General features: G+C 44.8%; 1 protein-coding gene across 1 annotated transcript in view; it reads left to right on the top strand.

Annotated features, from left to right (window-relative positions):
- The first annotated feature begins 3,053 nt into the window (after positions 1-3,053).
- The window catches only part of Trak2 (trafficking kinesin protein 2), a 30,688-nt gene continuing 10,976 nt past the window's right edge, over positions 3,054-22,765 (top strand). Inside the window, exons 1-9 of the mRNA XM_051153863.1 lie at positions 3,054-3,281; positions 8,618-8,812; positions 11,247-11,323; positions 13,582-13,698; positions 15,551-15,760; positions 16,281-16,359; positions 17,539-17,669; positions 18,265-18,339; positions 21,309-21,446. Coding sequence (XP_051009820.1) covers positions 3,191-3,281; positions 8,618-8,812; positions 11,247-11,323; positions 13,582-13,698; positions 15,551-15,760; positions 16,281-16,359; positions 17,539-17,669; positions 18,265-18,339; positions 21,309-21,446 — 1,113 coding nt within the window. The 5' untranslated portion in view covers positions 3,054-3,190. The remainder of the gene's footprint in view (positions 3,282-8,617; positions 8,813-11,246; positions 11,324-13,581; positions 13,699-15,550; positions 15,761-16,280; positions 16,360-17,538; positions 17,670-18,264; positions 18,340-21,308; positions 21,447-22,765) is intronic.

The raw sequence follows: 22,765 nt of genomic DNA, 5'->3' as shown, positions 1-22,765 counted from the left end.
GAAGTAAGGTTACAAAACAGAAATGGAGGACTGGAGAGATGGCACAGAGTTTAGAAGCATGCTCTTCAGGACCTGGGTTTGAGCCCAGCCTGGTGGCTCACAGCTGTCAGTACCTTCAGCTGCAAGAGATCTGGCACCCTCTTTTCGCTTCTTCAGACGCCAGGCATGCACATAGTACACAGATGTGCAGGTAGGCAAAGCTCTTATACACATGAAAATTAAAAAAAGAAGAGGAAGGAGGAGGAGGAGAAACAAATGGAAGCCAGCATGGTGACTCAGCCCTGTCATTCCAGGGGGTGGAGGCAATATGAGAAGGTCAAGGTCATCCTCGTCTACAGTGTAGTGAGTTCAGGATAAGCCAGGAACACGTGCAACAATAGCTTTAAAAGAATGAGGGAGGCGTACTGACAGCATCAATGTAAGAATAAAACAACTGGTGTGTTACAGAGCGGTAGGCAGATGGTCTCAAGGTTTCAGTTAAATTTTTTCACAGTGGTCTTTGATCAATTCATGATTTGGAGGAAGAGGAGGAGGAGGAGGAGTCACCAAGTTGAACCAGTTAGAGATACTTTAATTCTCGTCATTTTTCACTTTCCCTCTTTACTACCCACCCTTTACCTTCCTTCAGGGGCAAATTTGTACTTCCTATTTGAATAAAAGGCTTTCTTAGAAATTGAAAGTTACTTTTCAATGCACTTACGGGTTAGAGAGTAGACGTCTGTTCCTGTAGTCTAATTACAAGTCTATAAATGGAAAAGGAAACCCAGCTTTCAGAAGTGGACCTTGCAAAGCTTAGTTTTACATTCTAGTATTTTGTTGACTGAATTTTTATTTCACTTGATCAAGGGTTAAGAAGCTTTTTCTGTCAAGTATCAGTCTCTCTCTCTCTCTCTCTCTCTCTCTCTCTCTCTCTGTCTCTCTGTGTGTGTGTGTGTGTGTGTGTAGTGCATTGCCACCTTTGTTTGTTTTTGTCTTAATGTTTCTTTTTTTTAAATTTTATTTACTTTTTTTTTTATTACATATATAGTGCTCTGTCTACATGTACACCTGCGGGCCAGAAGAGGGCATCAGATCACATTATAGATGGTTGTGAGCCACCATGTGGTTGCTGGGAATTGAACTCGGGACCTCTGGAAGAGCAGTCAGTGCTCTTAACCACTGAGCCATCTCTCCAGCCCATCTTAATGTTTCTTTATGAGAACATCTCACTATATAGTACTGGCTAGCCTCAAATTTGCAGAGATCTACCTGCCTCTGGCCTTCCAAGTGCTGGAATTAAAGGAGAGTGCCACCATGCCTGGAGGCTCCCCTGAAACTCTCTATGTAGCCCAGGCTGGCCTCAGACTCACTCTCCTTTGCCTTTCTTTCCTGCGTGTTGGAATTACAGACACCTGGCTTGGACTGTGATTCCTTTCATGCACATTACTAAATTACTAAAACATTATGCATTGCACATATGCATTACTACAACATATCATTACAGACATCCACTTGTGTGTGTGCACTTTTGAAAAACTGTTTAGGTCAGTACTGCCTGGGCATCCTTGTCTCTGTGTCTCGCATGCTCTGTGACTATCTGCATTGTGTAAGTTTTGTCGGTGGAATTGAGTTGCAGTTACAGTGCAGCTAAAAGCTCGGTAGACATTGGGAAAGCCCTTCTAAAATCCTATAGCAATGTACACTGCTGTCAGCAGAGCTTTAAAACAAGTCTCTTTTTCATGCCGTGTCTATTCAAGAATGAGTAAAGCTTAGCATTTGCTAGTCTAGCAGATAAAAATACTTTATTTACATTTTCACTTATTTTAATTGAGTGATGTTGTTTCTTTTATATCCATGGTTCTCAGTTCAGGGCAGTTTTGCCCACAGGGATACCTCGTAGCAACTGTAGACATTTTGCCTGTTGCATCTAGAAGGCCTGGAAAGAAGGCTCTCCTAGCACCTGGTCAGGCCAGGCCAGTGCTGCTAAGGTGCATTCGGTGTGTTCCACACAAATGACCTGAATGCTGATAGTGGCCAGAGTTGAACAAATCATTTCATTTTGTCACTTTTATTGGTTTATTATCTATAAATCTTGAGTTATTACATTATTTACTTCCTGGTTCATCATGTACATCTTTCCACTGTCACAGTTTGCCTTCAAGTAGCATTTCACTATTGCACATACAGTATAAGAACCCGCGAGCGTGTGCTTCCGTCTCCCCGCCAGCCGCCAGGCTTGTGCTCCTGTATCTACTCTCTAATAGGCGACTGTAGTAATGAGTTGATTTTCTGTAAAATTTATAACTATATTGAAACATGATATGTGCCAACTTTATACTTGAACTGTATAATTGAATTACGTTTGACATCGTGGTTGTGTACTTTGAAGCCCCAAACTCTTCCCCTGTGCCTGAGTCACTTCTGATCTGCTCTTTTGGACCATATATATATATATATATATATATATATTTTTTTTTTTTTCCCCCTAGAATTCCTATAAGAATGGAATCATAAATGACGAGCTGATTTTTTTTCCCCAGCTTAATTACGTTGAAATTTACTCATGTTGTTGTGTATATCATAGAAAAACATTCTTTTGTTTCGATGTTGGTTTGGTTTTGGTTTTTCGAGACAGAGTTTCTCTGTGTAACCTTGGCTGGCCTGGACTCACTTGTAGACCAGGTTGGCCTTGAACTCATAGTGATCCGCCTGCCTCTGCCTCCCAAGTGCTGGGATTAAAGGCGTGCGCCACCACACCCGGCTAGAAAAACATTCTTAAAGACAGGCATGCCAGGAAATTAGAGTCCTGTTATTAAAGAGCATGCTGAGCCAGGTGTGGTGGCGCACGCCTTTAATCCCAGCACTCGGGAGGCAGAGGCAGGTGGATCGCTGTGAGTTCGAGGCCAGCCTGGTCTACAAAGTGAGTCCAGGATGGCCAAGGCTACACAGAGAAACCCTGTCTCAAAAAATCAAAACAACAAAAAAAACAAGAGCATGCTGAATTCTAACCTCCTGGTCTATTCTTTGTTTTAGGCCATGACTGTCCAAGGGGTGATAATCACATGAGAGCGCTTGCAGCTGCACATGTCACTCGACTAAGAAAACAGCCACGTGACCACGCCCATCTCGTTACTAGATGGCTTAATGGATTTCCTTGACCCTGAGTCATACCAAGGCTGCCCCTTTCAGCCAAAGCAGGAACGGATTCTGCATGAGTCAATCCCAGAATGCCATTTTCACCTCACCAACAGCTAAAGAAAACCTCATGAGCAGCAATCACAGAGACTCGGAGAGCATCACTGGTGAGTTTCAGTGTTATAATGTTAAAGTGCCATTTCCTACGGGACAGCATGCACATTCCCCAGTATGACCTGTGTGACCTCCCTTTGCAGCCTAGTGGTCCCAAAACAGTCTGCCCTCGCTCTCCTCTTGCCTTATCAGAGCCTGCCTCCTCTGTAGTTCTTTATCTGGGCCCAACCCCCAAATACTCACTGAGCCCCTGTGAGCAGGAATTGTATAAGTGCCATGTGTTTGTCTACCTACAAGCATCGGACCACAGTGCCTGGCACACAAGAGGCCCTTGGAACTGGGGAAGGTATGCAAACAGAGTTGTAGGCCCTTGATGTTATATCTGCAAGAATAAATAATTTAACAAATTAAATTTAATTTAAAAAAAGAGGAAAAACCTCAGGAGCTGGCAATTGGTTTGTTAGTTAAGAAACTTGCTGCGCCATCGTGAGGACCAGCGTTTGGACCTCAGCACCCATGTAACAAGCCGGGTGTCCTGCACATGCCTGCAGCACTGCATCTGAGTGGGGCAGAGACAGGCAATCTCTGAAGCTTCCTTGGTTTCTGGTTCAGCCCTTGCCTCAAAAGAACAGGAGGAGAATGGCAGAGCGAGGATCTAGTGTCCTCTTCTGCTCTCGTCATGAACACATCTGCATACACATACACTCACAAAGACAGAAACAGACAAAAATAGGTTTTAAAAAATCCTTTTTGCAAATTCAGAATACTCAGAAGTATATTTTCCCTAAAGTTTTTGTTTTAAAACTCACTACATGGAGCCAGGGAGGTGGTTAAGTGAGGAAAGCAGTAGCCACTCAAACCTTTCAACTCAAGGTCAACCCCCAGATCCCGCATAAAAGAAAAAAAGCTGGACTGACAGAAGCCAGCTGTAATCCCAGCATTCCTGTAAGGAGGTGGGGGCACAGGCAGAGCCGCGCCAACTAGTAGTGGAAATAAGAGAGACCCTGCCTCAAACAGGACAGTGGCAAGAGCCCACTCCTGAGCATTCCCTCACATACCTGTGTGACACGCGTGTGCCAGCACTCACGCACACACACACCACACACACATCATCGTCATCGACATGGGAATAAGTCAGTAGCTCGCAACGCCTGGCCTGTGTAGCCTTTTCTAGATCACCTCACTTGTTAAGACTTAAATTTGCTAAGGATACATTAATGTATTGATGTATTTCCTCAGAACCGGTCCGTTTGTGGTCCTGCTTTTCTAAAAGCCCAAGTCCAAAGAGAAGCCAAGGCTGCTTTTCATTCAGCTGTATTATCCCGTGTTTACTAGGCTAGAGAAAGTGTCACCCATTTGACATACACTGCTTGAGTGTTGACAAATATGTGACTGGTTCAGTCGAGCTCCAGAGCTGTATAGCATGCCGTCCAGCTCTCTCACATCCAGAGATCTCCAGCCCTCGCCTCCAGCTGCGGGCTCCTCTCAGCCCGCTCTGCCCGTCTGTGGACAAAACTTGCTTGCACTAGAACGTGAGATGAATTGAGTTTGTCCTTTTGGTGGCAAGGTGCATTTTCAGATTTTTCTTTTTCTTTTTTTGTTTGTTTGTTTGTTCATTTTGCCTCCCCCCCCCCACCCCCCGAGACAGGGTTTCTCTGTGTACCCTGCCTGTCCTGGAACTCACTTTGTAGACCAGACTGACCTCAAACTCACAGAGATCTGCCTGCCTCTCTGCCTCCCTTAAAGGCATGCACTACCACGCCCAGCAAGATTTTTTTATTTGTGCTTTTAAAATTATTTTTATGCCAATAAGTTGGAACTAACCTTCTTTGCTGTGACCACAGCCATAGAGTAACTATGAAAGAATGAGTGTGATTGTGCTCTGATAAAACTTGTCCTTAAGACCAGCAGAGGCTGCAGGCTCTGCTGTGCCAACTGCTGCCCGCACACCATGAGCACCTGGGAGGCCAGCCCATGGCTGTGAGCTGTTCCTGTAGTGGGCTCTGCAGCCTCTTGGGGTCTTCCTTAATTCCCTTGGTGACTAATGCCATGGAGCAGCTGATCATGTGCAGTGATCGACCATTTCTAGATTAATGTTATTCATGCAAAAATCAAATGACTAAATGTTTAAATGTTGAGCCATGAGCTCCTGATGTATTCTAGATATGTGATATTTCTGTCGAGAGCTCAGTTTTGTTTTGAGGAATCATTTGTTGATAAAGGTCTTGTTTTAGGATCATGTTTCATCTTTGTTAGATTGGTCCATACTTCAGGTTTCTTTCTTTTTAAATATTTGTTTGTTTATTTATTTGTGTATTATGTATACAATCTTCTGCCTGCATGTGTGCCTACATGACAGAAGAGGGCACCAGATCACGTTATAGATGGTTGTGAGTCACCATGTGGTTACTGGGAATTGAACTTAGGACCTCTGGAAGAGCAGTCAGTGCTCTTAACCTCTGAGCTGTCTCTCCAGCCCAGGATTTTTTTTTTTTTTTTTTTTTTTTAATGTATACAGTGTTCTGTCTGCATGTACACCTGCAGGCCAGAAGAGGGCATCAGATCACATTATAGATGGTTATGAGCCACCATGTGGATGCTGGGAATTGAACTCAGGACCTCTAGAAGAGCAGTCAGTGCTTTTAACCTCTGAGCCCTCTCTCCAGCCCAAGCCCAGAGTTACTTTAATTGCCTCAGATATTCAGTGAGGTAGAGCTCTGTTTGTTTGTGTGTGTGTGTGTGTGTGTGTGTGTGTGTGTGTGTGTGTGTGGTGTATATATGTATGTATTCTGGAGAGATGAAATTCACGCCTTTAAATAGGAGAGTCCTATGCTGAAAGTGTGGAGGATGAATTGAGTGTGTTAAGGGCACTCAAGTTCTGGGTGCCCAGTTCTGAAGAAACCAAAAAGAACCTGTGGATGTAAACGGAGGCAGTGTGTGGAAGGGACGGTAATGATGGGCATTGCTTGCATTCTGCATCTCCATCAGCGCCTGGCGTGCCTTGCTGTGCATGACTTTGTAGTCCGTTTCTCTTATGCAAGTGCTCGAACAGCGATCTGTGCTGTGTGTGCAGCAAGCAGAACGTGCACAGTCACTTGAGCTGGTAATGGTGAAACGGGGCTGTGTTCTCAGGGCTCAGGCAGCAGTTCTGCCAGGGCTAGACAGCTCCTTAGGGCTGACTGAGGCCTCAGTGCCCACATCTCCTCTTGTGCTTACGAGGCCGCTGCCTCTCTTCTGGCTGATGGAGATGTGCGATGGTGCAGGCCTTGTGCTGCACTGATAGGAATGTACTCTTTCAAAGCTTATTTTCTTAAACGGTTCTTCTTTGCCAGCTAGAGCAAGTTTCTTTATACTCCCACAAAGGAAACGCCAGATCTCCTGAAGGTAGGAGGGCAGCTCTGACATCCTGGACTTCCTCCATTTTAAGCCCTGGTATTTTAATTGTGCTGAAAGAGATAACTCTTGTTTGTAAACACTAACTTTGGGAGTTGCTAAATGCTGGGTAATCTGTAAACATGAAGCCAGGAGTAGACACCTAAGAAAGCCCCAGCTATGTCGGGAGACAGCGTGTGAGAGACTGGTGACATCAACAGTATTCACTGGATGTCTGCTGTGTGCCAAGTCTGACCCCGGGCGTACTAGGCAATTCTCCTCATCTTGCAAATGTGTGGGGAGTGGGGCTCAGGAGAGAGGAGGCTTGTGACGAATAGCCCATCACTAATGCATGGAAGAGTCAGATTTGATGCCAAAGCCCATGTACTTTCTAGTATTACGACTGAAAAATAGGAGAGTGGGCACCTGGAGAATTTAGGCCCTGGACAGAAGTATGTATGGCATGTCAGATGTGCGAGAGCCTGCGTGTGAGTCTCCCCACCTCCATTCACGTAATCAAAACAACCCCACACTCGCATTTCCTGAGGCCTGTCTCCTAGGTGACTGTAGATTCTGCCAATTTGACAATTAGCATAACCACCACAAGGTCTAAAGGCTCGGTTGTAAAACAATAACAAAAAGAGCTGGGCTGGGGTGCTGGCTCCGTGGATAAAGCACTTGTCACGCACCATGAGGTACTTCAGAGATGAGATGAGAGCTGGAGACAGGAAAGTCCCGAAGCCTGCAGCCTATCCAGCCTGGCACACCTACACAGTGGCAGAAACCAATCCCTGCCTCAGACAGGGTATGAGGTGAGGATCAGCACCGCACGTCATTCCCTGACCTCCACATGCACAGCTTGACACGCACACACAAGAGGAAGAAATACAAAGAGACCGCTAACATGTAGGCACTGTCTCCACCTGAGCCAGGCACTGTACCAAGAAATAAGTGATTTTCATGGTTTGTCACTTTGTTCACTCAACCGCCGTGGAGGTCAAGTGCCTCAGTCTTATGGATGGAGAAGCAGAGGCGAGAGCTGAGCCTCCTCGGTATCACAGCAGTGTGAGAGCCAGGCCTCAAGCAAGAGCTGGCGTACAAGTTGGTGCCCAGTCCCAAGTACCATAGTAAAGGCGAGGGCTGGTAAGGGAGGATTTTAGGTGGAAACTACTTTTCCCTCCATTTTTATATTTTCTTCTTACATATTTAGTGCTTTAAGCATATCCCCATCTTCAAAGTAAAAATGACAAAATGTGTATTCCACTAGCAGAGCCTGATGAGTGCTAGTGTTCTTCCTGTTTGTAGGTGCTGCGAGAATACAGTACGTGTAACGTTTCCAGACTTTGAAAAGCCCTTCCACAAAGTCCAAACGTTATCATTAAAGAAAATACAGTTTCTATCCCTATAAACAGACTGTTTTCTGCTGCTTCTTCTTGTTCCCTTCCCCAGCCCCAAATATCTATAAGCTAAAATAGATTGCTTTTAAGTAGTATTAAAGTAGATGAAAAGAAGGAAATAAAAAGTGTATTCTGTTTGTTTTAAATTTTGAAAACATGCTCATAATCACCAAGCAATATATTTTAGGCAGCATACGATTTAAGTTTGTAATATTTTTAGTTCAGAAGTTCTCTTTTCAAAGAAATGTGGAAGGCAAACTGAGGCACTGGAATCTATTAATTAAAATCAAGGGAGAAATTACCTTGTCTAACAGTTATTTGCTTTCCTGATTTCTTTTTCTAAAAAAAAAAACAAAAAAAAAACCCACTTTATTTTATTTTCTGTACATTGGTGCTTTGACTGCAAGTATGAGGGTGTCAGATCTCCTGGAACTGGATTTACAGACAGTTGTGAGCTGCTGTGTGGGTGCCAGGGTCTGAGCCTGGGTCCTCTGGAAGGGCAGCTCTTAGCGCTGAGCCATGATCTCTCCAGACCTGGTTTCCTACTTTCAGAAAACTAATTTCACCGGAGCTTGGTAAATGCAACACACTAGATTCACTGTGGGGACTCTCCTTCTTAGATGTCTGCTCCAATGAAGATCTCCCTGAAGTCGAACTGGTGAACCTGCTAGAAGAACAGCTGCCACAGTACAAGCTAAGGGTAGATTCTCTCTTTCTCTATGAAAACCAAGACTGGTCACAGTCATCACACCAGCAGCAGGATGCGGCCGAGACCCTCTCTCCAGTCCTTGCTGAAGAGACCTTCCGATACATGAGTGAGTTGCCTTTGTTTCTTTGTTTGTTTTTAACCTAGCCAGAGTCTGTACCTGGAAATAAAGGTCAGGGGTGTTTTAGTATTGCCTTTTAAAACGCTTAGCATTTAGTAGCCATTGTTCAGTGTTTACCTGATCGGACAGGGAGAGATTACAGTTGTTAGATCTGAGAGACCTGGTGCCATGCTTTTGACTGAGCTTTGCAAACAGTTTACACTTCTTTTGTCTTTTACTTGACATTTTCCTCAGGGTGGGGAGAGAACAGAACTGTTTTAAAAGTAGTGCAACATGCCTTGAATCCCAGCAGCAGGCGGATCGTTGTGAGTTCGAGGCCAGCCTGGTCTACAAAGCGAATCTAGGACAGTCAAGGCTACACAGAGAAACCCTTTCTTGAAAAACCAAAAAAGAAAGTAATGCAATTACTTGTAATTGTATATTGGTATTTTGTCTGCCAGCATTTATTATCCCAGTACTTTGGTATCTTGTGTGATGGCTTTTTGGTTCCTACCTTTCCTTATTAAACACAGTCACGGAAGCACACCACCCCTTAAAGAGCATAGCCCTTAGCTGCATGAGCTTGTTGTATTTTATTTTGAAAGACAAGCTGTTACGTAGCCTGGGCTGCCTTGAACTCGTGTACATCTGGCTTGAACCGATCGCCCATGCTGCCTCCACCGCCTGAGTGCTGGGGACTACGGGCATGCTCCTGTGTACGTTCAGTCACGCCAAGGAGAAGCACATGTGAATTACACAGTGGTCCTCATTTCTCCTTAGTGGCCCTACAGTGGAAGGCCCGAGCCAAATTTGCCCCAAATACAGAGCCCTATTTCCATTTTATTTTAGTTTGGTTTTTCTTCTTGAGTTTTTAAAACTTGTTTTACTATTATTCAGTATAAAAAAATGTTTTTTATGTACACAGTAGCTGCCAAAATATGTAATAAAAGTCTCTAAGCTCAGCATTGATATGTTTGTGAAAGTCCTATCATTTGACTTGCTTAGGATATTACATCAAAATTACATTTTCCCAGTGAGCGAGCACTTTAGGTTTGTTTTTGTTTTTAATTACATTTGTTTGTTTGTATGTTTATGGTAGGGGGCACTTGTACCATAATGCACGGATGGAGGAAGTCAGGGGACAGCTTGTGAGAACTGGTTCCCTCCTTCCACCAAGGGGCTCCAGGGGTCAAACTGAGGTCACAGGCTTGGCAGCAGGCCTTAGCCAGCCGAGGCATCTCGTTTTCCAGGCATTTAATGACAGACTGGTGTTAGACGATGGTGACTTGTTTCGTTTGGAATGCTTATTTTCTAGCAATTATTAACCTGCTCCGAAGTGTGTGTGTGTGTGTGTGTGTGTGTGTGTGTGAGAGAGAGAGAGAGAGAGAGTGTGTGTGTGTGTGTGTGTGTGTGTGTGTGTGTGTGTGTGTGTGTGAGAGAGAGAGAGTGTGTGTGTGTGTGTGTGTGTGTGTGTGTGTGAGAGAGAGAGAGAGAGTGTGTGTGTGTGTGTGTGTGTGTGTGTGTGAGAGAGAGAGAGAGTGTGTGTGTGTGTGTGTGTGTGTGTGTGTGTGTGTGTGTGTAGTGGGGGGGGGGAGTGTGTGTTGGTATAAGTATTGTTTAAACTTGAAATACAAATAAAGATGTATTTCTGCCCTTAATATTTTAAATAGCTGAAGTAAGTTAAGTTAAGGCTCTCTAAATTGTCTTTTTTATTAAAAAATATTAAATGATTTACATTATTTCCACCCCTCCCTCTAGCCTCCTTCAACTCCTATACCCCCTCAAGTTCATGACCTCATAGTCTGTAATTTTTGTAACATTTCTATGCTAACATACTTTAGCTTACGTATAATATAATTTAGCTTTACATTGTTATAATTTTACCTTGTTATATTTATATTACATTTATATATACATATGTGTATCTATACCATACTGAGTCCATTTAGTGTTTCTTTTATTGATTGTTGATATTTTCTGGGAATTTTTATAAGGAAAACTATTTCCTATTCGCCTTTCTCTTTGTTTCTTGAGTTTTAAGTGGTGAGGACTTTGTAGCTCAGTCCTGTGATAGCAGCATAGGCCTCAGCAGCTTTAATTCATGAAAACATAAAGCAGTTAACGTCCTCACTGAGTGCACCCTCAACCGTGAGCGCCCAAATTTTCCTCCCCGGCGCCAAAAGAAGTAGCCGTGACTTAATTGCCTATGGCCACTTGATACTTTCTCAGTTTACTGTAAGTGTGCACTTTTTTGTGATGGTTGATGTATCTTTGGGGGCTACGTTCATGAACACTTGTTCTTTTACTGTTTTCACGTGTATTTTTATTCTTCTCAATGACTTCTGTAAAACGTGTAGGGCTTATTGGTCCTTTGGATTTGGATGGGTAATTTAGGTTTTCTGATGTGTTTAAAGCTTATAAAGAGTTGTTTTAACTGTCTTAGTTCTAGGCACAGACAGAGTGGAGCAGATGACCAAAACCTACAATGACATTGACATGGTTACACACCTCCTGGCAGAGGTAGGCATGCATCTTTTCTTTCTTCCTATGAAAACCTAAAATGTTTAGAATGAGACGTGACCCCCAGCCTGAGCTGTGGGCTATTGGGCGTTGACTGTTGCAGCTGAGCAAATGAGGTGCCAGGTGGCATGCTGAGTGGCAGGGGTCCTGCAGCTCTGGGTGGACATAATGCTGCCTGGCCTCCCTGTCTTTGGAAGAAGTAATTGTTTTAAAAAGCTTTACTTTTAATTGGGGTGGGAGGGCCTCTTGAGTCAGTGCCCTCAGAGCCCAGAAGGCACTGGGTCCCTGGAAGCTGGAGCCATGGGAGCTGAGAGCTGCCTAATGGGAGTGCTTGGAACTGGGATTTGGATCCTTTGCAAGGGCAGTACAAACCCTTAATCAGTGAGCCATATTTCCAGCCCTGAAAAAGTCACCTTTAAGTTGTCCCTGCTGTTAATCACTCTAGGCCAAGTTGCCCGTTAAAAAAACAGCTATAGGGGCTGGAGAGATGGCTCAGAAGTTAAGAACACTGACTGCTCTTCCAAAGGTCCCGAGTTCAATTCCCAGCAACCACATGGTGGCTCACAACCATCTATAATGCGATCTGGTGCCCTCTTCTGGCCTGCAGGTGTACATGCAGATAATAATAAATAATTTTTTTTTTTTTTTTTTTAAGCAACTATATTTCAATCAACACCTGCAGTTTGGGGTATCTCCTCAATTTACTTCCAGCTTGGGCCATTATTTGAGCCTTCATTTATTTGCCTCTGGAAGTTTTAAGGTTTTTTTTTAATATGTATGGGTTTAGGGGTTTGTTGTTGTTGTTGTTGATTTTTGCCTGATTGTGTGTGTGTGTGTGTGTGTGTGTGTGTGTGTGCGCGCGCGCAGTGCCTGCAGAGGTCAGAAGAGGGTGTCCTCTGGAACTGGAATTACAGATGGTTGTTAGCTACCACATATGTGCTGGAAACCAAACTTGGGTCCTCTGCAAGAACAGCCAGTGTTCTTAACCACTGAGCCTTTCTCCAGCCCCATGTGGAAGTTTTACCATACATACCATATCTTTTCCAGCTGGCATGCAGCAATGCTCTCTCCTATAGCTCAGTTTCAGTTGATCTTATGGAAGCCTTCCTCTCTGACATACCTGTCTACCCTCAGAATGCTTTCCATATATGTCACTTAGCTTATGTTAAAGTAAGGTAAATTGCCCTGAAGTGTGGGCACAATTGATCAGTTTTCATGTGTTAGAGAAAAGCTTATTTTATTCATCTAGTATTAATATAAACAGAACTCATATTCACATAGAAGGCAACTAAAAGTATATTAACAATTTTTCATTCTACAAATAAGGCCTTCATTATCACTGAATGGGGTCCCCACATGCTTTGCTTATAACCACCAGCTTCTCAGACTTCCTTCTCCATGCTCAAGGTAGAATCCTGTAACTTCATAAATTCCAGTCCCTAATTCTGTCATTCTTCCTCTAGTTCTGAACTGGGCTCTAAGGCCATGGCTTCCTCTAAGCTCCTGATTCTGAATGCATATGCAGTCTCCCCTGAATGGAGCTGTTTCAGTATAACTTACCTGACCCATATCCTCAACACCTCGTCCATGCCATTGCCATGCTTGAAATAGTCAACAGACGTTGGCTGGCTCTGCTGCCCTGGTTACTATACGCGCTCTATCCACTTTAATTTTCCTTTGTGTGTGTGTGGGGGGGGGGTGGTACTGGAGATTGACCCAAGGCCCCAAACATCAAAAGCATGCTCTTCAGGCCGAGCACAGTGATGCACGCCTCTAATCCCACCACTCAGGGAGGCAGGGGCAGGCAGATTGCTGGGAGTTTCAGGCCATCCTGGTCTACAAAGGGAGTCCAGGACAGCCAAGGCTACACAGAGAGACCCTGTCTTGGGGCTGGGGCGAGGGGAACACACTCTTTCTATTGAGCCACGCCCAGCACGCTCCTGTCTCTAAAACTCATGCTAGTTTTCTAGCTTCTTGCCTACAGAGTTAGATTGGTAGGCCACAGTGCATGGGATCTCAGTGAAACCTTATCTGGTACCAAGAGGTGACCTCTTGTCTTCATCACCACATAGTGGCCCATTTGACTAAGATTTACTCAGTGTGCCTGGCCCCGTGTGCATTCATTTAGTAAGGTCGTAACATGAATCTCTGTTTTACAGGAGATTGTCTCTGAACATTAGCAAAGTCCACTTCAGAATTTCTTATCTGCCATCTGCTTTTTTTATACTCAAAGAAAATCTGTATTTGTTGCTTTACAGAGGGACCGAGATCTCGAGCTAGCTGCCCGGATTGGGCAAGCTCTCCTAAAGCGGAACCATGTCTTGTCTGAGCAGAATGAAGCCCTGGAGGAGCAGCTGGGACAAGCCTTCGATCAAGTAAACCTTTGGCCTTGTTTTGGAATGGGAAGAATAGTAATGGGGTCTTACTCAGTGGAGAAATGTATTTCCTTGAATATTCCTGAAATATTGACAGTAGGTAAATGACACCAGTCCCTACTGACTTTATGTATTTCCATATACTGCAAAATGAAACTTTTCTGGTGAAAGTATACCACTAGGTCATTAGGAGGTAGTGTAGTACTATATCTGTTTAGCAGAATAATATTCGTAGGTCCTCCCCAGGGCCTATGACCTACCTAAGCATTAGTTCTTGACCCTAAATTAATGCTGTCAAGTATGAGTTATATCTTGTGGAACAAGCTTTAAATCTAATCAGAAAGTGGTTGTTTATTCCTGTGACATTTGTGCCACTATTGCAGCAATGGGCATATCTTGTTAAGCTGGTTTTTGTTGTAGATGTCAGGATCCTCAGCTGTGTAAAAGGATGATTATTTTTGGGCCCCAGTAGTGTGTATAGCACCTGCCATTACTGTGAAAACTAGCCAATAGGGATTACATTTCCAAGTGAATACCAACTTGATTTCTTTGGGTTTGATGACTCAAGTATGTAGTGTAGTATCCTCAGCAACAGGGTCTTACCATCAGGTTTTGGAGGGTGGTTAAGAGCAATGGCTACAGCCCAAAGTATTTGAGGGCTTACAGGACCCCATTGACCAACAACTCCAAAATAGTTAGTGGGCTTTTTATTTGACAGCCTTTGGTGTCAAGATACCCAAATGCACCTTACTCAGAAACCAAAACAAATGTATATCCTACATCAGTAAGTGTAGTAAGTACTTTATAAAGTACTTATTTTAACTCATTGAATAGTTAAATTTCAAGTTTTCTTAATTTTTTTTTTTTTCAAGAGACAAAGTCTTACCATGTAGCTCTAACTGGCCTGAAACTTGCTATGTGGATCTGGCTGGCCTTGAACTCACAGAGATTCACCTAACTCTGCCTCCCCAGTACTGGTATTAAAAGCATGCACTACCATGCCCAGAAATAATTTGGTTTTTTAATCTGATTTTGTTTGTAATTTATGAATACATTTGGTCCTTTGTGTTGAAAATATTTATTTCCTAGAAATGTGGTCTTCCATGCTGGGAAGACTTGCAGAGTTAGAGGCAGCTTAAAAATACCAGTCATCATTGAGCTTGGTGGCACAGGCTTGTAATCAGAGCTACTCTGAAGGCTGAGACAGGAGCACTACAAGTTCAGGGCCAGCCTGGACAAGTTGTCAAGAAACTATACCTCGAAAATTAAAATATAAAATAAAATTTAAAAATAGAAGAAAAGCTGGGCACAGTGGCACAAGCCTATAATCCCAGCATTCAGGGAGGCAGAGGCAGGTAGTTCTCTGTGAGTTCGAGGCCAGCCTGGTTTACAAAGTGAGTCCAGGACAGGCAAGGCTACACAGAGAAATACTGTCTCAAAAAATAAAATAAATAAATAAAAATAGAGGAAAAGATAGGGGCCTGTAGGGATAGGTCAGTGGTTTAATGTCTAGTTTGTTTAAGGGTCTCTATTCTCCCCAGTTAGGTGACCAAAAATTACAAGCCATGAGGATGAGTTTTAAAGTGGATCTGTTGAAAATTTTTGAAGATTTTTATATTACTGTTTTGCAGAGTATGAAAACTGGCTCTCTTCATGTGTGCTCTAGGAAAGGCTGTGTTTGTTGACTGCCTAAATGGGTAGCTTGGGAGACGATATGTATGTTCAGTAGTCTGCATACACTTGTCTAGAGGCTGATGCGGTGGGAGGCTTCCGTGGGGGAAAGCAGCTTCCGTGGATGGGATGGCACGTCGCAGGTGAACAGTGTAGGATGCTCTGCTCACACTGTGTGCAGGTTAATCAGCTGCAACACGAGCTATCCAAGAAAGACGAGCTGCTTCGAATCGTCTCCATTGCTTCCGAGGAGAGTGAAACTGACTCCAGCTGCTCCACGCCGCTGCGGTTCAATGAGTCCTTCAGCTTATCCCAGGGCTTGCTGCAGCTGGACATGCTGCACGAAAAGCTCAGGGAGCTGGAAGAAGAGAACATGGCCCTCAGATCCAAGGTCCGTCTCCCTTTCCTTCCCTCTAACCCGGTCTGGTCAGGTCTGGGTACCATGGCGGTGAAATGCAGCTTAGCATCCCAGTCCCCGCTGTGCCTTCCACTGTCACCTAGGGCTTGCTGAGAACAGCTCAGAGCAGATGGCAGCAGCAAGTGTGTTCATCTTGTGTAGTTAACCGAAACTGACTGAGAAGAATTATGTCAGAAAATTATAAATTCCTTTGGTTGTAAAGTGGTGTGAGTCAAGCAGGTGGCCATCTCAGCCGAGGCTGGAGGTGCATTAAACGGATGGAGTGTGTGGGCAGGCGCGTGCAGAGGCCCGGCAAGGAGTGAGGGATGTCTTTGTCTGTCATACTTTTTCTATTCTATTGCAATGAGAGATTAAACTCAATGGGATAGCTTTGCTTCCTTTATAAGTAATGGGCTTTATTCTCCAAATGGCAAAGCTTTTTGTAGCGTTTACTGCAAATTCATTAGGAAATGTTGTCACCTTGGTTGTTGTCTCTCCCCCTCCCCCCTTGAAGGCTTGTCACATCAAGACAGAAACCTTTACCTATGAAGAGAAGGAGCAGCAGCTCGTCAGTGACTGCGTCAAAGAACTTCGTAAGCAGCGACACACTCTGCTCTGCGGGTGGGCTATCTCCAGCTCAGACACCAGGCCACTGGCGTCCACAGAACCGGTTTCCAGTGGATGCTGTCTTAGTCTGCTGTTGTGTCAGTAGAACAGAACACCTGCACCTGGGCTACCTAGAGTCCAACAGCTAAGCTGGCTCACCATTCTGTGCCATAGAGCTGCATTCTGCTGAGGGCCCCTAGTGGCTAACATGATGGAGAAACAGAAAGGGAATTAGCCATATGGAGAAGGAGCCAGCCACGGGAGATAGTCTTGTTTAACAGCTTGCTGCTTAGGGCACTAGCCCTCTCAGAGAGCCCAGTGTTGATCCTTCCCGAAGGCAGTACCCAGTGATCTGAATTGCTCCTGCTAAGCTCTACTTTCAAGCCTCCCGTGACCTCAGCACCACCACATTGGACACCAAGCTTGGCCAGAGACCAAGTTCCTCAACCAATCGTTGAGGATCAAGCCATAACAGTTACTGACAATCAGAATAGCACGTTGTGCTCACACCCCTAATTAAGACACATAGGGGTTTTTAAGGTACTTATCTGCTCAGGCTACCATCATCACTAGATAAAGACCTGACTTCCTATAAATAAGCTGTAGCATCTTAGAGAAAAAGAGAACCAGAATTCTCACTTTGTTTGCAGGAATAGTCAGAGAGTGGACACATTGTGCGGAAGTCAGAAAGCTAGTGCATAGAGCCAGAGCCTAAAGGGTGGCACACAGCCTCACCATGGGCGCTCAGTGCCAGCTCTGTCATTAAGGGATATGCTTTGATTGCCAGGAATGTGAGCTAAAAGAAATGTTGAGGCCTAGAGAGATATAGCTCAAAGGGTAAGAGCACTGGCTGCTCTTCCAAAGGTCCTGAGTTCAATTCCCAGCAACCACATGGTGGCTCACAGCCATCTATAATGAGATCTGGTGTGCAGGTGTACAGGCAGAACACTGTATATATAATACATGAATAAATCTTAAAGAAATGTTGAAATCATGGAAAGACATTGTTTAATCACTCTGTAAATATGCATAGCCTTTTATGCTGACAGAGACCTAATGTCACAGCAGTTCGGTGTAGTGTGGGTCTCAGAATGGGATGATGCCTAGATCAGCAGCACGGCAGAGATCCAGAAGGGACTCGCTCTAAACGTTTGCTTTGCTCCCAGGTGAAACCAATGCGCAGATGTCCAGAATGACTGAAGAACTGTCTGGCAAGAGCGACGAGCTGATTCGATACCAGGAAGAGATCTCTTCCCTGTTGTCTCAGATTGTAGACCTTCAGCACAAACTGAAAGAGGTGAGTCATTCGCCCGCTCAGCCCAGGGTTAAGTGGTGACCTGGCGCACTGCATCCTGCCAATGCTACACACCGAGCAGAGTAAACCGGCCTCTACCCCTTTTTTTTTGTTTGTTTGTTTGGGTTTTTTTTGTTTTTGTTTTTTTCGAGACAGGGTTTCTCTGTGTAGCCTTGGCCATCCTGGACTCACTTTGTAGACCAGGCTGGCCTCGAACTCACAGCGATCCGCCTGCCTCTGCCTCCCGAGTGCTGGGATTAAAGGCGTGCGCCACCACGCCCGGCTCTCTACCCCTTTTAAATGGTTTGCTTTGTTGTCTCGGTTTCACTCCTCTGCCAGGGTACCATAAATAACTCCCAAGGCACTGTTTATTTTTGCAAATGTATCAGATTGTCCTGAGAAGGTCGTGATGTCCAGACCCTCTGAAGACATGTATTTTGCGTCCTCCTTACATTATTACTCTTAGCTGACTTCTGATAGGTTCACTGCTTTAGGCTAAAACTGCACCCAGACAGGCACTCTTGGTGTGTCTCTGAAGGGAAGGAGGAGTTACACTGCCCGTGTGAGTGCCTCATGTGCCCCTCTTGTATGTTGTTAGCACGTGATCGAGAAGGAAGAACTGAGACTTCACCTGCAGGCTTCCAAAGACGCCCAGCGCCAGCTGACCATGGAGGTAACGAGCACTTCCTTACCTTCGTCGTGCAGGAGGGGGAGAAGGCATTTCCCCCATCTTCATCATAAGAATTAGAGAGAACTGCCAGATTTGGAATGCCAATACAGCAACACATAGTTGAGGTGAAATTAATGAGACCTAAGAAATAAAGCTTTGGAAAAGTCTTGCTCCAAGGCTAATCACAGCCTTCCTCCCAAGTAAGAGAAAACCTTGACTTTCTTTAAGAAACTAGAAGTTTAATTTTTTTCTTATAGTATATATCATATGTCAAGCATATTACCACTCATACCCCCACTGTCATTCCCCACTTTCTGAGTCCCCTTTGCCCCTCTAAATAGTTTTACCTTTACTTTTTCGTCACATAAATGAGCATGATTTTATGTAGCTATGTAAGATTAAACAAACAAAAACAAGAGAAACAGGTTTGTCCCTCAGTACGACTGCCTCCAGTTGTATGTGTTCTTCTGCACGTGACGTGCCTTTGTACGAACTCGTGGCCAAAATGAATGTCATCGGCACACCCATGTCCTCTTTGCCTGCATCTGTTTAGACACTTAGGTTCAGTCCATAATGTCTCTGTCGTGCATAGTGTTGCAGGAAACACTGGGAAGCAAGTATCTGTGATATGCCGGCTTGGGGTCTGCTGGCTAATGCATAGGGTTGACAGCGGGGTCATGTGGAAGGTCTGCCTGGGGTCTTTTGAGGAGCCTCCATGTTGATTTTCATAGTGGATGGACTGGCTTACATTCCCGCCATCACTGTTGAAGGGTTCACCTTTGTCCACATCCTCTCCAGCGTCTGTCACTTGCTTGCCTATGGCTACCATAGGGTAAGGTGGAATCTCAATATTGCTTTAACTTGCGTTTCTTTGGTGGCTCGTGAGACTGAACAGTTTTCATGTGTGTATTGCCTATTTGCATTTCATATTTTAACAACTGTTCCATTTCCTCAGGTCCTTTATTGATGGGTGGCTTGGTTTCTTGTCCAGGTTCAATTGTGCTCTGTAGACGTTAATGCTCTGTTAGATCCGACCTGGCGAGAGTCTTCTCCCAATCTGTGGCTGTCTCCTCACACAGTACCGGCTTCCCGTGCTGTGCAGAAGCCTTTTGCTCACACGAGGTCCCATCTGTTGATCTCCTGAGAGTGACTGGGCACCTGTCCCAGGAGTCCTTGCCTGTGCCTGCGCCTAGAAGTCTCTTCTCTACTTTCCCCTTTAACAGTCTCAGAATCTCGGGTCTTATGCTTTGGAGTTGATTTCTGTGCATGGTGAGAGATAAGGGTCTGTTTCAGTCTTCCACGTGTGCACACCCAGCTTTCCCAGCACCGTTTTTGTCAAAGAATCTGGGATTTTTGTGGTTGTTTTTTATTTTCTTCTATAGCTATGTTGATTAATATCTGGGTCTTCCATTCAATGTAGGGCCTTTTTATCAATATATGTTAACTAGCCCAGTAAGATGATTCCTGATAGGAAGTATTTTTGTATGGATGGAAGCAAAATAGCAAAAATCTCTTCTGTTCTGTCATGTACTTACATACTAGATTTAACTTAGTGGCAGTCCAGCATTCACAGTAATCACTGGGAACAGTGAGTTTGAAATAGATCCCTAGGTACCAACCTGGGTTTATACTCAGCTAATCAAGTGAGAGCTGCATGTACATTTTTACTTTATTTACTTACCTTTTTAACTTTGAAACACAGTTTTCTCTGTGGCCTAAGGCTAGTATGAAACTCTATGTAGCACAGGCTACCCTCCACCTTAAGAACCTCTTACCTTGGCTCCCAGTTCTGGGTGTGATCCACCTCAGTTTCGAATGCACATTCTATTTTAAGAGGATTTGTTAGCATTTAATGAACCTCCCTATGTGGACACAGGGGCCCCCAGCAGCTTAATCGCCACAGCCCTTCTGCTGAAGCATTTAGCTTTCACAGGCAGGCTGCTTAAGGAGCTTTCCCTCCCCAGAGCTTTGTTGTAGCCCCATCACACCGCACTGATGGTGAGAGCATCTCCAGATGTGCTTGGGCAGCATTCACCCGCGTCTGCTCACTGACTAGTGTCCACAGTTACCGCAGTTGACAGCTGGGCAGCAGCTCCGGTTCCTCTTTCAGCAGGAACATCTCACACCAGCTTTCCCAGGGTCGCCATATGATGTTTGTGGAAGTTGATGGTGTGGTGAGGCATGCACCCACACCCATACACACACACACACACACACACACACACACACACACACACACACACACACACACACACACACACACACACTGCCCCCTCCCCAGTGCTTGGTGTTTCTGATGTTTGCTGATGCAGTGGTGAATGTGGGTCACGTGTCCCATGGCTTCCAGGTCTTCCTCATTCAGGATGGCTTTGCAACACATGGAAAAGAGAAAAGGGGGCCTCTGCCAAGTGTCTCAAATGGGAGGCAGGGTAATGCACATTTTAAATAAGATCCCCCAACCCTGGTGATCCTGAAGAATTGGATACATGCTACACATGGAGAAATGATTTCAGTGAAAATGGACTCTGCAGTGTATCCATTTGTCAGACTGGGGAGGGGGTTAGGTTGTTGGGATACCCTGATACTAAATGAATCATTTTCCAGACTCTTGACCTTGTCCCTTAAAGACTTCAAGGTGATGTTCATGAGAAGATGTACTATTGTGCTCAGCCTGACTGGAGAGCGTTTTTTACGTTCCCGCCCCGGGTGCCTTGGGCGTGGCCATCAGCTACTAAATTGAATTGACAGCCTAGGTTGTCCCCAGCCGCACTTGCCCGGACATCTCAGATCCTGGCGGCTCAGCATGAAGACGCCCTGACTGAGTTTGCTTCAGAGTCTGTGTTTTGAAGTGATATTTATACAGACTGCTGGGCCCTGAATAAAATTAATACCCCGTCAAAACTCCATACCCCCCGGGGTTCACGGTTAACCAGGGTAGTCTAGGGTAACCAAGTGTATTACTTTCTCTTCAGCTTCACGAGTTACAGGACAGAAACATGGAGTGCCTGGGAATGCTGCATGAGTCCCAGGAGGAAATAAAGGAGCTGCGGAGCAAAGCCAGCCCTGCTGCTCACCTCTGCTTCCCCCAGTCTTACGGAGTCTTCACAGGGGTAAGAAACCAGAACGACCCACGTGCATAAGGGACGAGAAGAAAGAAGCGTCCACTCTGTTTTCCAGCGTGTGGTTTGTAAGCTAGCTGGGAAAGAGAGAACGTGCTTCGCTCTTATTTGTGAGACACAATTACTTCATCGAGATTTAATTTGTGTATCCACATCTTCCTTAGCTCGCTCTCTTTTTTTTTTGTTGTTTTTGGTTTTTGGTTTTTCGACACAGGGTTTTTCTTTGTAGCCTTAGCTGTCCTGGACTCGCTTTGTAGACCAGACTGGCCTCAAACTCACTGCGATCTACCTGCCTCTGCCTCCTGAGTGCTGGGATTAAAGGCGTGCGCCACCACGCCCAGCTTCCTTAGCTCTCTTTATTTTCACAGTTGACCTACTAAACTTGCTATAGTTTCTGAGGTAAATGCTAAGGAAATTGGGTTCTGATCTATGTGCACAGATCACTCAGTTATCCAAGAGTAGATCCATCATCTACCACTTATTTAAGCCGTACTTGTTTTGGTTTTTTGTTTTTTTTTCTAGACAAGGTTTCTCTGTATAATGTGCTGGGATTAGAAGTATGCGCCATCACACCTGGCTTTAAGCCATGCTTTTAAGTCTTTATTTGCTTTGTGTGCATTTGATATGAATGATCCATAGTACAGGGATAGAGGTCAGAGGACAATTTGTGGGAGTTGGTTCTCCCTTTCCACCATGATGTGGGGCTCAGGGATTAAACTCAGGCTGTCAGACTTGGAAGCAAGTACCTTTGCCCACAGATCTATACTCTTTTTTTTTTTTTTTTTTTTTTTTTTAAGATTTTGCTTTCCATTTAGTGTATGTGCGTGTGCATGTGCCTGCTCCTGTGTCATGTGCACACATGGAGGTCAGAAGGCTTCTGTGCTGGCTGGTATTCTGTCAATGTGTCACAGGCTAGGGTAATTTGGGAAGAGAGACTCTCAATTGAGAAAATGCCTCCATAAGACAGGCCTGGGGACAAGCCTATTTTCCTAATTAGTGATTGATGTGGGAGGGCCCAGCCACTGCGGTGGTGCCACCCCTGAGCTGGGGGTCCTGAGCTATGAGAAAGCAGGTGCAGCAAGCCCCCGTGGCCTCTGTCTGCCTCAGCTCCTGCCTCGAGTTCCTGCCTGACCTCCCTGGATGATGGACGTCTAATTTCTAAGGCGAAATGAACCCCTTCCTCCCCATGTTGTTTTTGGTCACGGTGATTTATCACGGCAACAGAAGCTCTAAAACAACTTTCAGAGTTGGTTCTCTCTGTCTGCCATGCCAGCTTCAGGGATCTCGTCAACCTTACGGCATACCTTAAA

The sequence above is a fragment of the Acomys russatus genome, chromosome 12, assembly GCF_903995435.1.
Source record: "Acomys russatus chromosome 12, mAcoRus1.1, whole genome shotgun sequence".
Taxonomy (NCBI): domain Eukaryota; kingdom Metazoa; phylum Chordata; class Mammalia; order Rodentia; family Muridae; genus Acomys; species Acomys russatus.
The sequence above is the reverse complement of the archived record's forward strand: the minus strand, read 5'-3'. Positions and strand labels throughout refer to the sequence as shown.